General features: G+C 46.9%; 2 protein-coding genes across 2 annotated transcripts; one reads left to right on the top strand and one right to left on the bottom strand.

Annotated features, from left to right (window-relative positions):
- Nucleotides 1-220: 220 nt before the first annotated feature.
- LOC135815620 (ATP-dependent RNA helicase DHX8-like) lies at nt 221-16,852 on the bottom strand. Its single transcript, XM_065328938.1, has 17 exons — nt 16,629-16,852; nt 12,770-12,855; nt 12,115-12,181; nt 11,477-11,577; nt 10,687-11,157; nt 10,247-10,345; nt 8,912-9,022; nt 7,717-8,050; nt 6,973-7,221; nt 6,439-6,620; nt 5,904-6,098; nt 4,512-5,231; nt 3,921-4,133; nt 3,330-3,539; nt 2,063-2,439; nt 1,019-1,186; nt 221-595 (listed from the first exon to the last, which is right to left on the bottom strand). The coding sequence occupies exons 1-17, from the start codon at nt 16,720-16,722 to the stop codon at nt 541-543; spliced, it is 3,732 nt and encodes a 1,243-aa protein (XP_065185010.1). The 5' UTR covers nt 16,723-16,852; the 3' UTR covers nt 221-540.
- A 188-nt stretch (nt 16,853-17,040) lies between these two features.
- LOC135815618 (kynureninase-like) lies at nt 17,041-19,216 on the top strand. The gene has a single exon (XM_065328936.1). It carries the CDS (start codon nt 17,268-17,270, stop codon nt 18,705-18,707), a length of 1,440 nt encoding a protein of 479 aa, XP_065185008.1. The 5' UTR covers nt 17,041-17,267; the 3' UTR covers nt 18,708-19,216.
- The last annotated feature ends 945 nt before the right edge of the window (nt 19,217-20,161 follow it).

Genomic DNA, 20,161 nt, shown 5'->3' with positions numbered 1-20,161 from the left:
TATGTATTGCTCGCTTTAGTACTACTGGTCGTTTTTTTTCGGCAGCAACCCCACACTGCACTGGCACCATCTGTACAAAAAATTCGATGTCAACCGTTTTACTTCCTCGTGATTTTGCGCAATCACACAGCGCAAAGGCAGGTGCAACATAAATCTTCAATTATTCAGAGATTTATACATGTTCACCACAATTTAGACGCATTCAGTTCAGGCAACTTCATTAGTTTCCCCAAGCGGGACACCTTTCATGACATCAGGTCACTCAACAGTGTTTTTCAAAACAAAAATATTCCTTGACACAAGACATTCTTCGAAGTACTAAAGCATAAAAGAGATTGCATGTGTTTCATGATTACGTATTTCATGAGCCAATAGGACAGGTCAGGCACGTTTTGAAATAAATGATCAATATTTACACCGGACCAGAAAGGTCAAGAATGGCTAGCATGAAAAGTTAAAAAGAAAAGAAAGAAAGGAGCAGGACATATGTACAGAGGAACGAGTACTGACTGTTGACACCAAACTGCCGCCGGACCCACGTTACTTCTTGCGGCGCAGCGCTCGAGATATTCTCCACGAGTTCGGCTCCTCGTACCTGCAAAGAAAAGACGGAAGGAAGTGAAAAGAACACCCATATCACTATGATCACCGATAGATTAGGGAGTGAGAAGAACAGAATGGAATTCCAAGATGCATGCATTTCGATGTCACTGACCAGTCACACAAGCTTCAGTGTTACGTACAACGAATACGATATGCTGTACTGCTGTACTGTTAATGTCATACGCAATTATCAGCAATACCGTCTTTCTATTGAACGTGTGTTGATGTGAACGGGGTCGAATGAAGTTGGACAGGTCCAGAACAGTGGCAGCACGGCACAGGTTCTCGTATAGTATTTCTGTGCAGGATGATAACTATTGACAAGACATTTAGAATAGAATTGCTGGTTGAAAAACTTCTTTGGCATACGAAACTAGACATTACAAGGGGATACGTGGGAGGGCTAGGCACATACCTGCTGTACAGAGGTTCGATTCTCTCCTGCCGCTTGCGCTTGCTCAGCTTGGTTGGGTCGGCAAACTGGAAGAAAGCCGGGGCAAACTCGACCAGCCAGCGTGGATCTACTGCAATAACTTCACGCATGTACTCCTTTGTTGTCTGCACTAACTCGTGGTAGATAACCCTGAGAGCAACGAGCAGAGTAACAGAGATACAGACAATGAGACTAAGGTTCAACAAATGCCAACGCATATGAACCCTGGGTTCAATACCTTACTCTGTTTATTGCAATAACGTGAGAAGTCACTGAGAACCTCTCTGATAACTCTGTGAAGATCATAATGACGACAGGCAAGTTTCACCTCACACTTGACACTGGACTACATCCAAAGAGACACGCAGACAAAACATGTACAGATAACATGTTATGAAGGTAGCAACATGTCCTACTGTGTGTTGTTACATGTTGTCCTTATATGATACAAGCATAACTGTTAGGTTGCTTGCAAGTACTGTCAACTACCCGTATAACGACACTCGGCGGGGCATCAGAAAATTGTCGCTATTCGCGAAGTGTCCTTATACCCGAAGAAGTCTCATTTTATGTTTTACAGTTAGATGGGACTTTGCTCTGGGCATGGAAATTCTGTCGTTATTCGCGAATTGTCGTTATTAGCGAAGTTGACTGTACTGCAATTTCACAAATTCTCGGTGTACTTTTATTTTCGGTACTTTCGGTGCATATGTTTCATACCTAAAATGTCAATACACCAAACAAACACTAACGCACATAGTCCAATAGGGAACTGCTTCTCCGTACCTAAAATTTCTGTTCACCTAACCTGGCCTTTTGCCCTCATACCGTAAAAATTGAGCACCTAAAATTTCTGAAATTAGAGTACTCTGAATAGCAAAAAAAGCAGCAAACTATCAAAACTAGTACTAGCAGCCCAACATCCGAGCGGCGTGCAGGCTTCAGTGACACCAGTACACACTGAGGTACACTGTGTGAGGTGTAAGCAACACAGTACCGGCAACAGGAACGAATACAACACCTTACCAGTCCGGTTGCCGCTGGTAGAGACAGCTGCTGGGATGCAGGAAGACGGTCTGGTTGTCGGCCAGAGTCCGATAGCCTTCCTGCGGGTCCTTCTTCGCCGTGTTGCGGAAGAACCCAGAGCAGATAGCCTTCTGCACACGCACCGTGTTCTTGCCACACGAGACCACGTCCAGCTTGTGACGGTCCATGATTCCCAGCATCTGCTTGCGCACGTCCTGGGCGCGCTTCAGCGTACGCGCTTGCACAAAGTTCTCAAAGCACCAGGCGTCGGCGAACTTGTTGTTCTTCCAGGCGTTGTAGACGGTCAGCAAGGTCAGATGGTCTCCTTCCGCCTGGTGGAACTTTGCCTTGCGCTGATCAGCTATCGACTGCTTGTCCTACAACACACACGTGTACAGCAGCAGAAGACCAAAGCAATCAGTAATCATTTGGCATTGTGTACGATGGGCATGAACTGAAATGTACATGAATAGGCGACGAGGAGACAATAACTTTATTAAGGCGATACATAGTATAACTTTATAAGCGAAGCGGACATTACGAAATGATCAATGAGAATACATGTATGTTAAAATTGATGTTCCTAATCGATTCTTGAGACTATCATCAGGGAAAAATCGTCTCACAATAGAAGCTATGCGGAGAAACAAACTACTTATACGTCTATAGGATAGTGGGAAGTATACAAGGTGAGGTGTGAAAAAAACACTAAAGTGGGTGAAATGTACATGTAAATGTATTCAGTGTTGTCAGTACTCTTTCAGCCTCCTAACACACTGACACTCTCTATTCCAAACCAAGTTTGACCCCCCACATATTAATAATTTTACACTGTACTAACATGGCTGGCCCTGGCCTGGAGATCTGCAACGGCAATCGGTTTTTACTTTGCAATATTAACGGATTAGTCCCTTTGTCGATTGATGGATCAATCGGAACCAACGCATTTGTCACTCCGATTAGTAACTTCGGCTCTGCTCTGTTTTGTTTTGAACTGTATACGTATGTTTAACTCATTGTATTTCTTTGTATTCTGTATCTCGTTATCGTTATCTTTTCCTCTAGCCCTCTCGCTTAGGATGAGCTTTCTTTTTTATGGCAGCTTAAGCGAAGGCTATATACCTGCTTTATGCAGGTTGATGCCAACGCGAACAAGCAAAATAATAATAATAATAATAATAATAATAATAATAATACTAACATGAGGAAGGTCCATCAGTTGTTTGTAAGCAAAACGAAAGCATTATGGGCTAAAGAGTGGACTAACCTTAGGTCGATAGAAGACATTCTGAACAGACAACATGGAGACGATTGTCATGATTTCGTCACTGCAGCCCAAATGCACCGACTGAATGAGGATCTTGCTGAGATAGGGCTCCAGGGGGAATTCGGCCATGCGGCGACCGAGACGCGTTAGAAGACCTTCATCATCCAACGCACTGAGAGCATGCAACTGTTCCATGGCCGTCACCAAACTCTGCACACGAGAGCAGATAGGAACAAGAAACAAACACCATCCTCATGCCGTTTTCTTCGTTGAAACACGGCAAGAGATATACACGGACAAACCTGTATTGCTTGTTGTCCACCGCATCCAGGGTGGAATTTGCTACCTAGGAGGAACCCTGGGAAGTTTACCCCGTGTGCCAGAACCTGATGAAGTAACTTACGACCAACACAAGTTATTGCTTTTGCGACAAGGCCTTGATGAGGGCATCCCCCATTTCTTGCGCGACGGTGTAATCCCTTTCCTTCCAATGCTGATGCCCCCCCCCCCCCCCCCCCACACACACATACACACATATGCATCTTCCCTCACATGCACAAGCAAAAGCAGCAGCCCACCACACCTACATACCTCCATTGGTGGCGGGTCCATGAACTCAAAAGCCAAGATATCGTTGATACCCATGGCCTTCAGCGACAGCAAAGTGCTGGCCAAGTTAGTACGCTGGATCTCTGGGACTGCCGTGGACAGCATTTCATCGCGATACGCTCGCTCAGTGTACAAGCGATAGCACTTGCCTGGACCGGTGCGGCCGGCACGACCTGATCGCTGCTTGGCTTGAGCCTGTGAACACAATGTACACGCGCACGCACACACACACACGCACACACACACACACACACACACACACACACGCACACATGTACGCCCATCAATATAAAAATTATTAACATTTTTCGATGTAGGTTCATTGATGCCCATCGAAGAAAAACGTTTCTGATTTCGACTTCACATATATTTATATTTTAGTAGTCCATCGTGGTATGATGTCGGCTTCAATTGTTTTATTCATTGCTTTGCTGAAACTTCTTTCTCCGAAACGGCTCTTTAGCTACATAACAGTTCTCAACACATTCACTGCTCACAGCACACCAGGACCAATAATTCATGAGTGTCTCATCAGCGATGAATAGCAAAACGTTCTTAAAACTGGTTTCTTACCTGAGAGATAGGTGTGACAACCAGTGCGTCCATACCGTTCTTGGACGAGTAAACCTTCTGCTTGACAAAGCCAGGGTCGACTACGTAATAGATACCGTCAATCGTCAACGATGTCTCGGCAATGTTGGTAGCCACGATTACCTTTCGACTGCCGGGCGGTGCAGGGTCGAAAATTCTCGACTGCATTTCGCTGGGCAGAGAACTGTATACTGGCAAAATGATGAGCTCCGGGACGTCAGGTCCCAGCGATTTAGTACGCTCGTAGAGGATTTCGCAGCCAGTGTCGATTTCCTCCTGACCGGTGAGGAAGACGAGAATGTCGCCGGGCGGCTCGGTGAGATGGATCTGCATGACGGTGATCAGGGCAGCGTCCAGGTAGTCCGGCTCCGGCTCCTTGGTGTAGAGAATGTCGACGGGGAACGTCCTGCCGGGAATGGTGAAGATGGGCGCCTCGTTGAAGTACTGCGAAAACTTGACAGCGTCCAGCGTGGCCGAGGTCACGATCAGCTTCAGGTCGGGTCGCTTGCTGATCGCTTTCTTGAGCAGACCGAAAAGCACGTCAGTGTGGATGGTGCGCTCGTGAGCCTCGTCCAACATGATGATGGAGTAGCCGTTCAAGTCGGAGTCGATCAGACACTCACGAAGCAGCATACCGTCTGTCATGTACTTAATCACGGTCTCCGGGCATGTACAGTCTTCAAAACGAATCGTGTAACCCACCTAGGGAGCATGCAGCAAGTCACAAACGGCAGCACAAAGCATACACAGTGTTACAGAACACAGAAGGTATTGGTCGGGAGCGGAGCCCAGAACGATTATTATAGTTTGGTACGATTATTATAGTTTGGTACGATTTCCTATTGTAAGCAACACCATCATTAATTTGACTTCAGTTGCATTTTCATGAACAGCACACACACACACAAACACACACACACACACACACACAAACACACACACACACACACACACACACACACACAAACACACACAAACACACACACACTCAAACACACACACACACACACACACAAACACACACACACACACACAAACACACACACACACAAACACACACACACACACACACACACACACACACCGGTATCACTGAGATGGTAAGTTGCCCATTCCACAGTACACACTCAACAAGGCTGGACAAGTATACTATATTACTACCATTGGAAGTGCTGGCTTCTATGGTTATCGAATATGATGTTTGCAAAGATTGACCAACATACAGTTTTTGATTGGGTCTGATCAGGCCTTGTGTAAAGGATGTCTTCAGTTTTCAACATTCATGGGCCACCTCTGAACCATATGGGTTGGACTACCTGGCGACATCCAAGGAGATAGAGAAGGAGTGCTCCCACTGACGTCCCCGTGACTCACCTCCTGGCCCAAACGGCAGCCAAACTCCTCAGAGACACGCTTGGCAACGGACATTGCGGCCACACGACGCGGCTGCGTGCAGCCGATCTTCCCTCTGACCGTGAAGCCCGCCTCGGCGAGGTACTGTGTCATCTGCGTTGTTTTACCACTGCCCGTCTCACCAATAACAACCAGTGTTTGATGCTCCATGACGGCCTGCTCAGGGGGACATTACAACAACAACAAAAACAAGCCCATACAATACTGCATGTCATGCTATTCTACACACAACGGACACCAGGGCTTCTGCTTCCTTGCGCCATATTATGGGTGCATGCACTCTATCACATATTGAGCTAGCTCCACACGAATCAAGCACCAATCTCAAGTTCACTGAATAAAGAACGACCGCAATGGAACATTCTTCAACTATACTAAACAATCCACGCATGCACGCATACAAGCACACACCCACCCACACACACACCCACACACCCACCCACACCCACGCCCACACACACACGCACACATAACTGTATCAACACTTCAATTGTACCTCAACCAGTGCAGTTTTTAGCTTGTATATGGGCAACGACTCTCGCTGCTCGATGATAGACATTTTAGTCTTGCGACCATACGATGCCTTCTGACCTCCAAACGAAGCTTTCTTCCATTCCGGGAGTTCCTGCTGACCAATAGCTACTCCTCTGAAGTCGTTAGCCATTTGCGCAACTCCGCCTAGATTAAAGAATAAAAGTAGGAGTGGTTGCCAGAGTCTTCAAAGTAAGAAATGGTCATGACAAAAATACCAGTTTCACTAGTACATTGTATTTGTTACAGGTGTGGAAGGAGTCGTACAGAATACGGATTAACAACTGTGAATGCCACATGATGAGCATGCACCCAGTTCCTACACACAGAGTAGGGTAAAGAAAACAGTCTTTTCGCAGTGTCTCCGAGTTCCATGCACAAATTGATCATCAGACATCACTGACTACTATGTGCAAAGCATGGAGGAGATCTCCCCCCCCCCCCCCCCCCCCTCACACACCCACACAGACATGGTCACGTGCAAGCCGCGTACACGTACCTTCCGGCATAGGATCAATGTACAGCTTTCCGACGTCCTTCGGGATGGAGTGGCCGGCTTCGGCCTCGCGCTGCGCTTGCCGCACCTCACGTCGCTCTTTGGAGAGGGCGCTCTGTGTCTGCGCCGATCGCTGTAAAGAGCCATCGGGGTTCTTGACGATCTTCACGGGACTCATACTCATAGTCATCTTGGTCTGACCGACAAGGAAGGGTGGCTCTTCTTCTTTTAGCTCAATTTCAATCTCAACGTCTGTACATCCACAAGAAAGAACAGTGGGACATGAAGCAGTGGCACATGACGCAGTGGGACATGAAGCAGTGGGACATGAAGCAGTGGGACATGAAGCAGTGGGACATGAAGCCGCATAACTGCTATACAACAAGTACCAGTACCAGGAGCCCTACTATTGATACACTTGCATAAAATAGATACGAAACGCAATGAAGCATGCCTTCGTCCCAAGGACGCATACTCCTTAGCCAAGCATAGTCTTCTGATGCTTGCCACATTCATTGCATGAAACGTCGGAGTAGACTAAGAGAGAGAGAGAGAGAGAGAGAGAGAGAGAGAGAGAGAGAGAGAGAGAGAGAGAGAGAGAGAGAGAGAGAGAGAGAGAGAGAGAGAGAGAGAGAGAGAGAGAGAGACAGAGAGAAGAGAGAGAGAGAGAGAGAGAGAGAGGGAGAGGGGGGGGGTCTTTAGTGCAGTACGTGTTTGTGTGCGTGCATTCCTACTTGTGGCACTCACCTTCGGCCTGATCAAGCTTGGGCAGAATGCCGGTCTCCTCATCAAACTCCGGGTAGTCAGCCTTGTCCAGGACGCCGGCCTTGATCAGCTGATTGATCTCCCAGCGTTCCGGCGAGGAGACGCGCACGACACCACCTTTCCCCGAGCGCTGCTGCTCCACGACTGGCACCGTACCGCCAATACGACCACCAGCCGCCACTGCTGTTCCACCGGCGGCTGCTGGATTGCTACTGCTGGCACCTTCCACTTCACCGCCACCACCAGCACCGCCTAGCTGACGCCGGATCTCGGCACGGCCGGGGTTCAGGTCCTCACCAGTCTCTTGGTCAACATCCTGCACAAGAATATCAACAGCAAAGCCAATATTCTGTAGGTCAAAATTAGTGCTGAAACCATCGTGAATTTTCACCTATCGATTACTCTTTAGCTTAACGATCGATTAATCGATTATAATCGTTAGTAAATAGTGTCAGAATTTTGCGCAAAATTACTCTGTTTCCATAAGCTAGGCCTTGATTGATAAGGAATTATCGATCGCTTACCGAGTAATTGGTATAATCGTTTCAGCTCTAGACTCAAAATATTCGCTACGATTTTACTTCCACTGATTAGGTTGATAAATGATACAGTCAGACCTCGCTTATCCGGTCCTCTTTTATCCGGATCCCTCGCCATCCGGAAGAAAATCGTTGGTTATCGATTAACAGCCTATGCCATGCATACATACAGTATGTGTGTTCGATTATCCGGTTCCCTCGCCTATCCGGATATTTTTTGTGGAAACGGATGTGTGTGGTTATGCGAGGTCTGACTGTAATACGAGGGTGAGCAGCAGCCGTCGGTCTGTTAATCAATGTGCATGTAGTGTGTATGTAGTGTCAATGTATTGTATGTAGTGTATGCAGTGTCAATGTATTGTAAGCCTCTGCAGCGTTGACTAGTTGGCACTTGTATTCAGAACTTTGACCTGTTGTCAAGGCTACCCTGTGCAATTAGTATTTTCTTCATACACCGCATCAGAGTTACTGGGTAAACTAGCCAGTGATTGGGTTGAAATGTGTGCACGAGTCAGACTCTAGAAGGAGAGTTTTACCAGAAGCATGTCAGGCACACATAGGATCCTTATCATTGAAAATATACGGAGCATCAAACAGAGAATCTCTGAATGACCACAGAGCAATGCACAGTCACTAACCTTCATAGAGAGCGATACTTTCTGGCCAATCATGGACAGCACCTTGACTTTGACACGTTGACCGCGCTGGACAACACCGTTGACGTCCATTACTCGGCCCTCCTTGCGAATCTGGTAGTACACAACGCATGCACATTAAAAGGGGGATGAACAGCAGCAGCAGCAGCAGCAGAAGCAGAAGAAGACGCAGCAGCAGTAGGCATACGTCATGACGGTGTTACACAACGCAGGTACACTGACGGAGGTGAACAGCAGCATGGCAGGACGTGATGTTGAGAAGAAGGTACGCCCTGCACTCTTGGGGCCATGTAAACAGTGAAACTGTGCATTGTACTCTACCCTGGATATACCATACTGCATTGTACTCTACCCTGGATATACCATACTGCATTGTACTCTACCCTGGATATACCATACTGCATTGTACTCTACCCTGGATATACCATACTGCATTGTACTCTACCCTGGATATACCATACTGCATTGTACTCTACCCTGGATATACCATACTGCATTGTACTCTACCCTGGATATACCATACTGCATTGTACTCTACCCTGGATATACCATACTGCATTGTACTCTACCCTGGATATACCATACTGCATTGTACTCTACCCTGGATATACCATACTGCGTGCTATAATGTACAGTCTACTCGCGGCGATAAGTCAGGACACTGTATATTGCTATACAGCACTGTACCTTGGAGCTAAAGTACATGTACAGACTTTTTACTAATACTAGATAAACCTTGTATTGTAGAAACAGGCTTTTAGTTTGACAGCATATTACAAGGCGGTGAAACACAAGTAAGGGGCACTGTTTCCGTACACAGTGTTCCACCGCCTTGTAATATGCTGTCAAACTAAAAAAGTGACTTTTCACTGCGTACGTTATACTGAAGTTTCACTGTACAAGAAGATGAGGAATACATGTGCATGGACGGGACTGCAACAAAATTAATAAGAGCACTGTAGGGCAGTGTACCCGATCAACAGAATCTTTTCGCAGTGTTCTTGAAGTACCCGCAAGAGATGGCAGTACACGTACCAGGATAGATGATGGCATAACCAATATGTTACAACTTCAACGTGCAAGCCAACAAGTCTATCTTGTAACATAAGCTAAAGCAGCTGTAAGGCGTGAAGCATAGGTGCACCATGTAGCGATCAGAGGCAGGAATGGGCGTCATGCAATGCCCATTGTGCTGTTGCAATGGCACAACACACATGATACCCCAACCCGCCTCGTGTACAGACTACTTCAACCAAGCAAACTCTACACCCACGTTCTCACATGAGCATAACCTCCCCATGCAAGAGGCAACCGTACCTCTGAAATATGTACGAGCCCTTCCACACGATTGGCTAAGCCTTCCAGCTGCACAAAGCAGCCAAACTGCATGATGTTTGCCACTTTACCATCGTATATCTGGCGCAAACAAACAAGAAGCAATACACACACACACACACACAAATGAAGGAATACAACACCACCAACAATGGCAACAATGACAGCAGCAGCAGCAGCTCCACGCACACATATTGTTCCGCTCAGTCTACAGCTACAAGCACTAAATCCCACCAATACAACTGGATTGGAGTGAATGACATACATGTACAGGTATAGGCACACACACGTACACACACGTATACACATGCGCACACACACACAAACGCGCGCATGCGCGCGCACACACACACACACACACACACACACACACACACACACACACGCATGCACGCACACACACACACATACACACAACTCACATGGAACAGCTCTGCGGCAGCGGCCGGTGCGGCACGAACGTGACTGGTTCCACCGCCTCGGCCGTGCTGCTGCGGGCTTCTTGAACGGTGCCGGTGGCTACCACCGTGATCCGAATCCCAACGACTTCGCCTGCCACCACCACCACCACCACCAGCACTACCACGGCGATCGGGACTGCGACTACGCGAGCGATGTCGCCGATGATGTCGATCCCGATCCCGGCTTGATGACCGGTGGCGGTGACCGTGTCTGTCGTAGCTGCGGCGTCGCTCACGACTGCGTGATCTAGAGCGGCGATGACGGCGTTCCCGATCACGACTTCTAGACCTGCCGTGTCGATGACGGCCGTCCTTCTCCGGTGGTGGACTGGCCGCCTCGGGCTCTGGCATGTCCGGCACTCCTTCGGCAAGCTGCGCTTCTAAGAATGCCATTGCGTCATCAACGACGGTCAAATCATCTGTTAAGAGAGCCTGTGCAGAGGAGAAAGAGTAACAACAATAAGATCAGTGACTACATGATTTCACTGACTATTACTGACAACTATAAGATCAGTGATATGTAGTTGACAGCACGTGCAGTGCGGCTCAGCTGTATGCAATTGTATGCATTCGAGATGCGAGTTTGATAGCGCTAGCCATGGCGGCCTGGTGCATAGTCAGGTGCATCACATCACGACGGGATGCCAATGAGTTGTGATGAAGGCTTACACGGAGTTGCACATTCTGGTGAGGTGTACACTCTTGCTTTCCAAGAGTAAGCAACAACTATATAACGCAAATCATTCAATACCTTTGCTTTATTATCATCGTCAGGGATTGCAAGGCCGGGAAACTTTTTCTTCTTCTTGTCCAATTCTGTTTCTTCCTCTGGAGGATCATCCCATTCACTGACTGCGGGCAAGAAAGAAAAGAAAAATAGACAGATAGATTGCGCATCGGTAATCTACCTCCGAGCAAAGTTCGCCGTGTTTCTCACAGCTGGAGCACTCTGACTTTGATGCTTTGAATCGATTTAAAAAAATGCTTCCAATTCTCTAGACCGCATTGCGACCGGTTCGGCCAGTCACACTGGCCAAGCACACCGGCCAAACCGATCGCAATGAGGTCCAGCGAACAACAAAGCGTTTTTAAACTGGCTCAAAGCATCAAAGCCAGAGTGCTCTAATTGCAACACAAAAAAAACACAGCAAGTTTTCCAAGAGAGGTACTCAGTAGATAGAAAGAAAGTATGAAAATGGCACAAGTCGCCTGACGATTGGATTGTGCAAGAAACTCGGAGTTGCGACTAACTCTGTAAACCTCCGTTGTGCCTTTTGCGTAGAAAGATAGATATATGGACAGAAAGATAGAGAGCACAAAACAATGGGCACAAATACATTCACTTCAGCCAGGGAGTGCTATACACACGATAAAGGAGTGAAGTCATACCTTTCTTATTAAAACTGCCCGGGAGCATAGACTGCACAAGGCGCATTAGGCTGTGCACTAAGAAATCCTGCATGTGCACAAAAACAAGAAGTACAGAACAAGATTCACCCGTGAAATGTTAGCATAGCAAATCTGTAGGCTGGAGGCATGCATAAAAGGAGGTATGACACTGGAAAGAATACTTGACAGCGACAAAAGCAATGCAAATCGTTGAAAACTGGCTGTGGACCAATAGTGCTGAGCCAGACACGTGGCATCGTTTGACTGGTCACAAAGTTGAGAGTGGCTATAATAAAGAAATGGAAGTACCATACATGTTAGCCCTGTTGTTGACCCAATGAGTCACTGCCCAGCCAGACCTGGCTTATTCGGCTTCCTTGCCAACCGGTGAAACCTCCAAGTCTTTGCTGTAAACCTGGTCTAATTAAAATCAGACCAGGTTTACAGCAAAGACTTGGATAACAGTGTAACACATGCCGGGTGACCCAATTCTCCCCATCCATCCAGATTTTTCGTGTGAAATAGCAAGCCATAACCATACATACAGACCTACCAGCAAGCCTTCATCTGCATGAGACTCCCAGTCCGTAGCATAACTGTTGACAATTTCAATGACAGCGCAGTTTCAAAGTATTTCATGACATCCATAACTTACTGGAAACTCAGCTCCATTATCCTGTAGTGCAGACTTGAATTTCTCTTCTGTGCCAGATTTCTCAGCAAGCATAACAATGAACTCCGCTGCATGCAGAACAAACATAGTAATTGGACACTCAGGTCATTATACAAATTATAGCAGTCATTCCAGACGAACATCTAGCAAAAACAACTGAAAACCAAGAACATCTCCCATCATCATCAACAACAACAACAACAACAACAACAACAACAACAACAACAACAACAACAACAACAACAACAACAACAACGACGACGACGACGACGACGACGACGACAACAACAAAATCTTACAGACATACACACCGCAATGAATTAATCGTCTCAATCACAGCGATGCTCCGGGTCTGGACGAATACCGGCTGAACTGATAACATACGGACACGGACTGCCAATGCAGTTAAAACATTGCCCGCATGTTCATTTTGTCACGAATAGGCGTACAACTGCGCACAGATCGCACACAAGGCACTCGCTGTACAGTACGTTCCACCGAGCTAGGAATGCCTTCTTCTTCAATTGACACAGATCTTTCTTGAAGGAAGGAGGAGAGATTGCAATCTGTGGTGAGACCAGTTTATCACTTACCGTATTATCTCTAATATAAGCACAGTCTCCAATAATAGCACGTCTCCAATAATAGAACACCTTGGGGCGGCACTCAAAAAATAAAGTGCTCAGTCTCCGTTACAAGCACACTGTGTAAATTCATTATCTGTACCGGCAAAAAAACCTGAAATGTGTGTGTCTGACATGAATTTGGCATGGCAACATGCCTCTGAAATGAGGTTGAAATAATAATGGAACAGTCTCCAATAAAGGAACGTCTCCAACAATAGCACGGGGCGGAGGTACATTGAAAAAATAAAGGACCGTGCTTATTTAATACGGTAGCTACAATGGTTTAATAGCACCCATATGGTGCTATTTAAAATTTATCCAAACATTTCATTGGTTCTGCATTGTAGTTGCTTGTACGTCACTTGATGAGAAAGCACAACAACTGGCTAGTGTGTCTGTACAGAAGGAAAGTGTTATGCCATTGAAAATGTTCAGAGGTTTCCTTCTTTTCTTTGTTTTGTCTCTCGGTTATGTAGACTATTTTCATGACAACATAGATGTTTAAAATAACACTGGAGAAGTGAACTGTGTGAACTTTCGAAAACCATTCGCTCGCTTGCGGCGGCCCTCTCTCAATTCCATCAGTTTCACACGTACGCACATTCACAAGCTCCCCTCGCTTTATTTCCCTACTGGTGTCCCACGCTCGTCGATGTACAGCACAGTGATTTCCCTAAGTGCTGGACCTCAGAACTTACTGTACCCTACTCATGATGATGCATAATTTAGTAAATTATTTACTGTACTACATATGCAACGGAGGCGAAAGGCTGTGTAGCTGCAACTTCAAGTTTCACGCATTTCAGCGATCAGCAGACAGCGGCATTTAGCATTCACCATGCTTCGAGCTTCGTCCGAAGGTTTCCTTTGCTGACAATATCGTTTCGTGGACTGGTATGTCTCTGCATGAGAATTGCCAGTTGGCATCTAACAGAGATGCCTGGCAGTCACACTGTGCATCTACTGCTTACACAGCTGCATAATGCCGTTTATTATTATTATTTTTTATTTTACTATTGTAGAAAGGAAAAAGACACTATGTAGACGAGTTAAAGGGGAAGTCCGGTGAAAAATTAAAATTTCAGGGTTGGTAGAGTTTCGGCCGCTGAGTCGAATGGTGTTGGTCTCACATGTCCCCGACAAAGCGTTCTCGAGATATTTCCGTTTGAAAAACTGAGTTTCGGGGGCTGCGCCATGACGTCATGCGGCCGCGCCACACCCTCCGCAACGTCATAGCGTGCAGCTAGGTCAAAAGCCAAAGGAGTGCATGAAAGCAATACTGCCAATAGTGTCAGTGCTATTTCAAATGATTTGGCGACCCATAGTAGGTGGTGCAAGCGACTCCGAAGACGTAACTCCTTGTGAGAGTGAGGATGCAGCCATGGCCCATGGCTGACCTTCATGAGTTCGGTCTGGGGCTGAGAACCTCGGTATTCAGCTGAAGAAATGGCCGCGCGGGCCGGTCAAGAGTGAGCGCTACTGAGTTTCCGACTGATGAAGAAGCAGCAGCTATTGCAGACGAAGCTGATATAATTATCAGCTCGCTGGAGAGCAGAGTCGCCAAAATGGAGAAGAGTGATGCGAGTGCTCTAAGACTAAATGTTGTTCCATACCGATTCGCTTAGACTCCAGTAACCTGCCACATGGTGATGTTTTGGTGCGAACTTGGCGTATTTCGGACACTCAATTGGAGAACAGTGCAGGCTCTTTGAACTACGGGCACGACTCTTCGCTCGCAACGCTACGGGATCTGAAAGTTCTAGGTCCGGGAGCTGTTCGCTGTTTTGTCACTTGTCACGGTTGTGCACTCATCGCTGTAGCATAAAATAATGAGGCGGGAGCGGAAAACTAAAATTTTCTTTCTCAAAGCACAACCACCACCGGCAAGGAGAAACGCTCGTTCTCTGACTACACGACTGATACGAGTGTAGTACATGACAAGTCCGTGTGTTGACTAGTTTTCTGAGTCTTGTGACTCGAGTCTTGTTGTACCTACCCCAGCATGGCAGTGCGGGAGTAGTTCCATGTGTGATGAGTTTGTTGACTACACTACAGGTAGCATGCACGCAGCGCATTGCTAGAGCCGTAGATCATGTAGATAGAGGCCAGTGCATGTCGACGGAAAAAGTCCAACTCGGAAACGGCTAAAATACGGTATAACCTCGAGGTTTACCGAGCTGAAAATCACAGGGTACGTAGTGTTTGTAACACTGAATCGAATGGTCTTGGTCCGAAGAAGCTGCGACAAACGGTTCCCCAATCGAACGCGCTCCGAATATGACCGTTTTTGTACACAGCTAGATGGTGTGGCCACCTGGCTGCACACTGTGACGTCATCACCTGGATCTGGGTGAGGCGCGCTCAAATCCGCACATGTTCGATTGGGCGTATCTGACGAACCATAGGCCGCAGCCTCCTCGGACAAAGACCATTCGACTCAGCGCCCCGAACTCTACGGACTGTGAAATTTAAATTTTTCACCGGACTTCCCCTTTAAGAGTAACTCTCCATCACTGTAACATGATACTTTATACAGTCAGAAAGTGCAATAACTAGGCACAAAACTGACAGCGTACTGAGACATTCGACGTCCTGACACCTAGCTTCAACACATCTCCGTAGCGCTAACCGACAGCCTTCCAACTTGGAAGGTTCAAGGTTATGGAAAGACCAAAGTATTTTACTATTATTATTTTTTCGGCAACGCAGATGATGATGATGATGATGATGATGATGATGATGCTTCGAGCTGCCTCGACCGGCCTTGTTTCTAATTTACCGTATTATTATTCGTCCACGTCGTTCGGCATTCATGTTTGCCCATTTTCTTCTACCCTGCTTTTCGGCACAAAAGGATACATAAACAAATAAGCGGTTGCCTTTTTGTCAACGTTTGTTGTTTTATCTTGCTGTCGAAATTCTCCGCTATAACAAAATCTGGGTTTTCGTCGTTTGAGTGGTTCGCACACACACACACACACACACACACACACACACACACACACACACACACACACACACACACACACCACACACACACACACACACGCACTCTCTTGTTTAAAAATTATGATCCATGATCCTTTACTTTTCGTCACTTTCATCACTTGTTTGTTTCGCCAATCAGGGCGTAGGAGTATATTATGTTCAAAGAAGAACTATCGATTCTAGAAGCTCCTTCTTGGAAGAACAATATTATGTAATTTTTCACTTACCCAAGGTTTTATCATTCATACCCAAGTGATTGTCCAGCTCAGTACAGATTTTGGACACAACAGCTAGTCGCTCCAACTGCTCGAGTTCCTCCATGGTTTAGTATACCCAACTCCCCTTTAGGGGTGCATTCGTATGAGAATCCTCTACTCATGCAATACTCAATAGCACCCGAATCAAGGTGAGCAAACTAAAATGATCGTAAATATTCAAACGTTACGGAGTCGTAAAAAAGTATCTACATGTACCCGGTACCCGGTATTATAATTGTACATGTATATTTTTTTATGACTCCCGGTCGACCGGTCCCTACTTGACCCTAGGCCCTGGTTCTATTTCTGGCATGCACCACGCGCACTGCATGCAGTTCTAGAATTCTGCGAAGATCTAAGTAAAAAAAGACGCGAACACGTGGCCGACAGGATGATTGTTTTTTGAAGGAGCTCCGGAGGTACTTTGAATTGAGTGAAGGGAGTCGAGTAGCAAACGTCGACTCAGCTCACAGCACGTGTGCCAGTTTAGTTTGTCTTTACTAAAGATTAGGTAGACACTGGTGTTGTGGTCTAATGTTGATGAAGTGTTAGCCCGTTTTCCTTTGTCTTTTTCTATGAAATAAGTAGAAGTTAATTACCACCTAGGCAATGGCATGCGATACAGGCAGCTCCACGTCTCTCGAGCAACACCTAAAAGAATCGTCTCTGAAGCTCACCACTGAAGAGTTTGCTGCTTATTTGGATTCTCATGATGAGCTCTCCCATCTACGAAAGGAGTTTATTGTGCCGAAAAACAAGAACCGGAGTGACTACGGTGGCGACAAGCCGGAGGGTGAATCAACTTATCTTCTAGGCAACTCCCTGGGGTTACAACCAGTGAAAACGCGTGCCACAGTAAATGAGCAATTAGATAAATGGGCCAACATTGGCATAGAGGGTCATTTCAAAGACCCGTACCCTTGGTACCCGATTGGGGAGACGGCAGCTGACCGTATCCTGCACGTGGTAGGTGCTAAGAGTCGACGTGAGGTGGCTGTTATGAACAGTTTGACAGTGAATGTTCATCTAATGCTAGTTGCCTTCTACCAGCCAACTGAAACGCGTCACAAGATCGTCATCGAGAGTACAGCTTTCCCGTCCGATCGCTATGCCGTTGCTTCGCAGATCAAACAGCGGGGGTTTGATCCCAAGACGTCCCTTATCGAGTTGAAGCCAAGCCAGGATGGTGAGTTAGTGACGCGCACTGAGGACATCGAAGACCTGCTCGAGAGAGAAGGCGACAGCATTGCTGTTGTTATGCTTGGCGGTATTCAGTTCTTCACCGGCCAGCTGTTCGACATGAAGCGCATCTCGGAGCTATGCCACGCGCATGGTTGCTACGCAGGTTTTGACTTGGCTCACGCTGCCGGAAACGTCCCACTCTACCTTCACGACTGGGATGTGGACTTCGCTTGCTGGTGCTCATACAAGTATTTAAACTCCGGCCCTGGTGGGATCGCCGGTGCGTTCATGCACGATCGTCACAGCGAGAACTTTGACCTGAATCGCTTTGCTGGATGGTGGGGCAATGACCCGGACAAAAGGTTCGAGATGACACACGACTTCCAGCCTCTGCCGGGCGTCGCCAGCTTTCAGCTATCCAACCCTCCTGTCCTGGAGACAGCGTCGCTGCTTGCCAGCTTGGATGTCTTCAGTCTGACGAGCATGGAAGCGCTGCGGAAGAAATCCCTGCTGCTCACCGGCTATCTCGAGAGCTTGCTGTGTGAGCTGCTTGGCTGCGAACGTGGTCCATCTGTAACTCAACAAACTGCCCAAGAGCCGCATGCTAAGCGGGCTAGCTGTTCCGTCAAAATTCTTACACCTCGTGAGCCGGATCATCGCGGCTGCCAGCTATCGCTGAAGTTCTCATGCCACATCAATGCAATCGAAGATGCACTGGCTAGGCAAGGAGTTGTGGTTGATGGGCGGAAACCGGATGTTATCCGTGTTGCTCCAGTGCCCATGTACAACACGTTTTCTGATGTTCACCGCTTCGTCACCACTTTGATCAGTGCTATGGAGAGCACTAGGGCGGAGAGCAGTCAGTGATCATGCTGTCTTGGAATTGTGTGTGCGTGCGTGTGTGCATGCATACGCTTGGAGTTTGGTGTCATCTGTGTTGTGTGTATTTAGGAGCGCATTCAAAGCTGCACCCTTTGGATTTTATTTGCCGAAGTAGTGCCGTGGACCTCATACCTTAGAAGTTAGAGGGGCATTATTTACGTCATTATTTACGTCTATTAATTCGGCTTTCTGGACAACAGTCCTATATTATTTCTTTTGGTCTTGACAATGAACACTTATTTGATTATGAAGAATATAGTCTCGTGACACAATGAGATAATATGCTGGCCTCTTGCAGCCTATTGGGGGAAACAGTTGACAATCAATTTGTCACTGCCCATGGCAGTTTTTATATCCCCTGACTTCTGCGTTATCAGCCTAGCCCAATATTTGAACTTGTAGTAGGCATTCAGTCTTGTTTTTTTCTGATCCTTTTTTTTTAGTTTGTGTGGAAAGTACCTGTATGTGAAAATAGAAGTCGAGTTTAAGCCTCACTTTCATCCGAGCACTGCTACACGCAGGCTCATTGCGTCGCGAGATACTGTATTACGGCCGCATCCCGGCAGTGCTGTGAATCGACTGACGCAATCACTGGTGAATTACAATATGTACATGTAGGTGCATGCTCTTCAATAGCGGTCATCGGTTCTACCAAGAGTACATAACCCCCCGGGGTTATGTACTCTTGGTTCTACCAGGGAGCAGTAAGATACACACATCTTTAAAATTGCACCGCTCTCCTGTTGAAATGGTGCCTGCGTTCATTCTTGGTTTGTCAATCTAAATTATAGTGAAACCTGTGCTTACCGGACCACGTACCAATCGGAATCCTGTATTGACTGGACAAATTTCCATGCACCAAAGTGCTGTGGCCATGTGGATCGAACGTGGATCCCTGGATCAAGCGGAATCCTGTCATTTCGGAACAGTTTCCGATGTACCAAGGCCAGCGTCCGGTTAGGACAACTTACACTGTACTTCCTAGTGCAGGAATTGTATTGTACTTTGCAGTGAGTAGAGCATAGCATTGTAGACTGCAGCCACTAAATAGTAGATACTGCTACAGTGGTTGCTCGGCACATGACGCTGCAATCAAGTATCATGTGATACTGCATTGTACATGCAGTGAAGCATAGCTATCTGCATCCACGTACACTCACTGAGAGGAGTGACGTGACGGCGACAGAGCACACGTATCCCGTCGACCGCAAGTGACGGTGCAGTTCATTGCATGTAACGGGAAACGATTATGCCAGTTTTAGTTCACGATATGCGTGCACAGACCACTATTTGCAGTGGGAAATGTTTGCGATTGCAGTCAAATTCATCAGTTTTATTATTACTACAGTTCTACGTTTCGCACCGGCTTACTTGCGAATTCACACCCACTGCGAGCAAACCCTGCAGATCGCAGAGGCTTCCGGGTTTACAGTATACCC

The sequence above is a fragment of the Sycon ciliatum genome, chromosome 4, assembly GCF_964019385.1.
Source record: "Sycon ciliatum chromosome 4, ocSycCili1.1, whole genome shotgun sequence".
NCBI lineage: Eukaryota > Metazoa > Porifera > Calcarea > Leucosolenida > Sycettidae > Sycon > Sycon ciliatum.
This window is presented reverse-complemented; position numbering and strand designations above follow the sequence as displayed.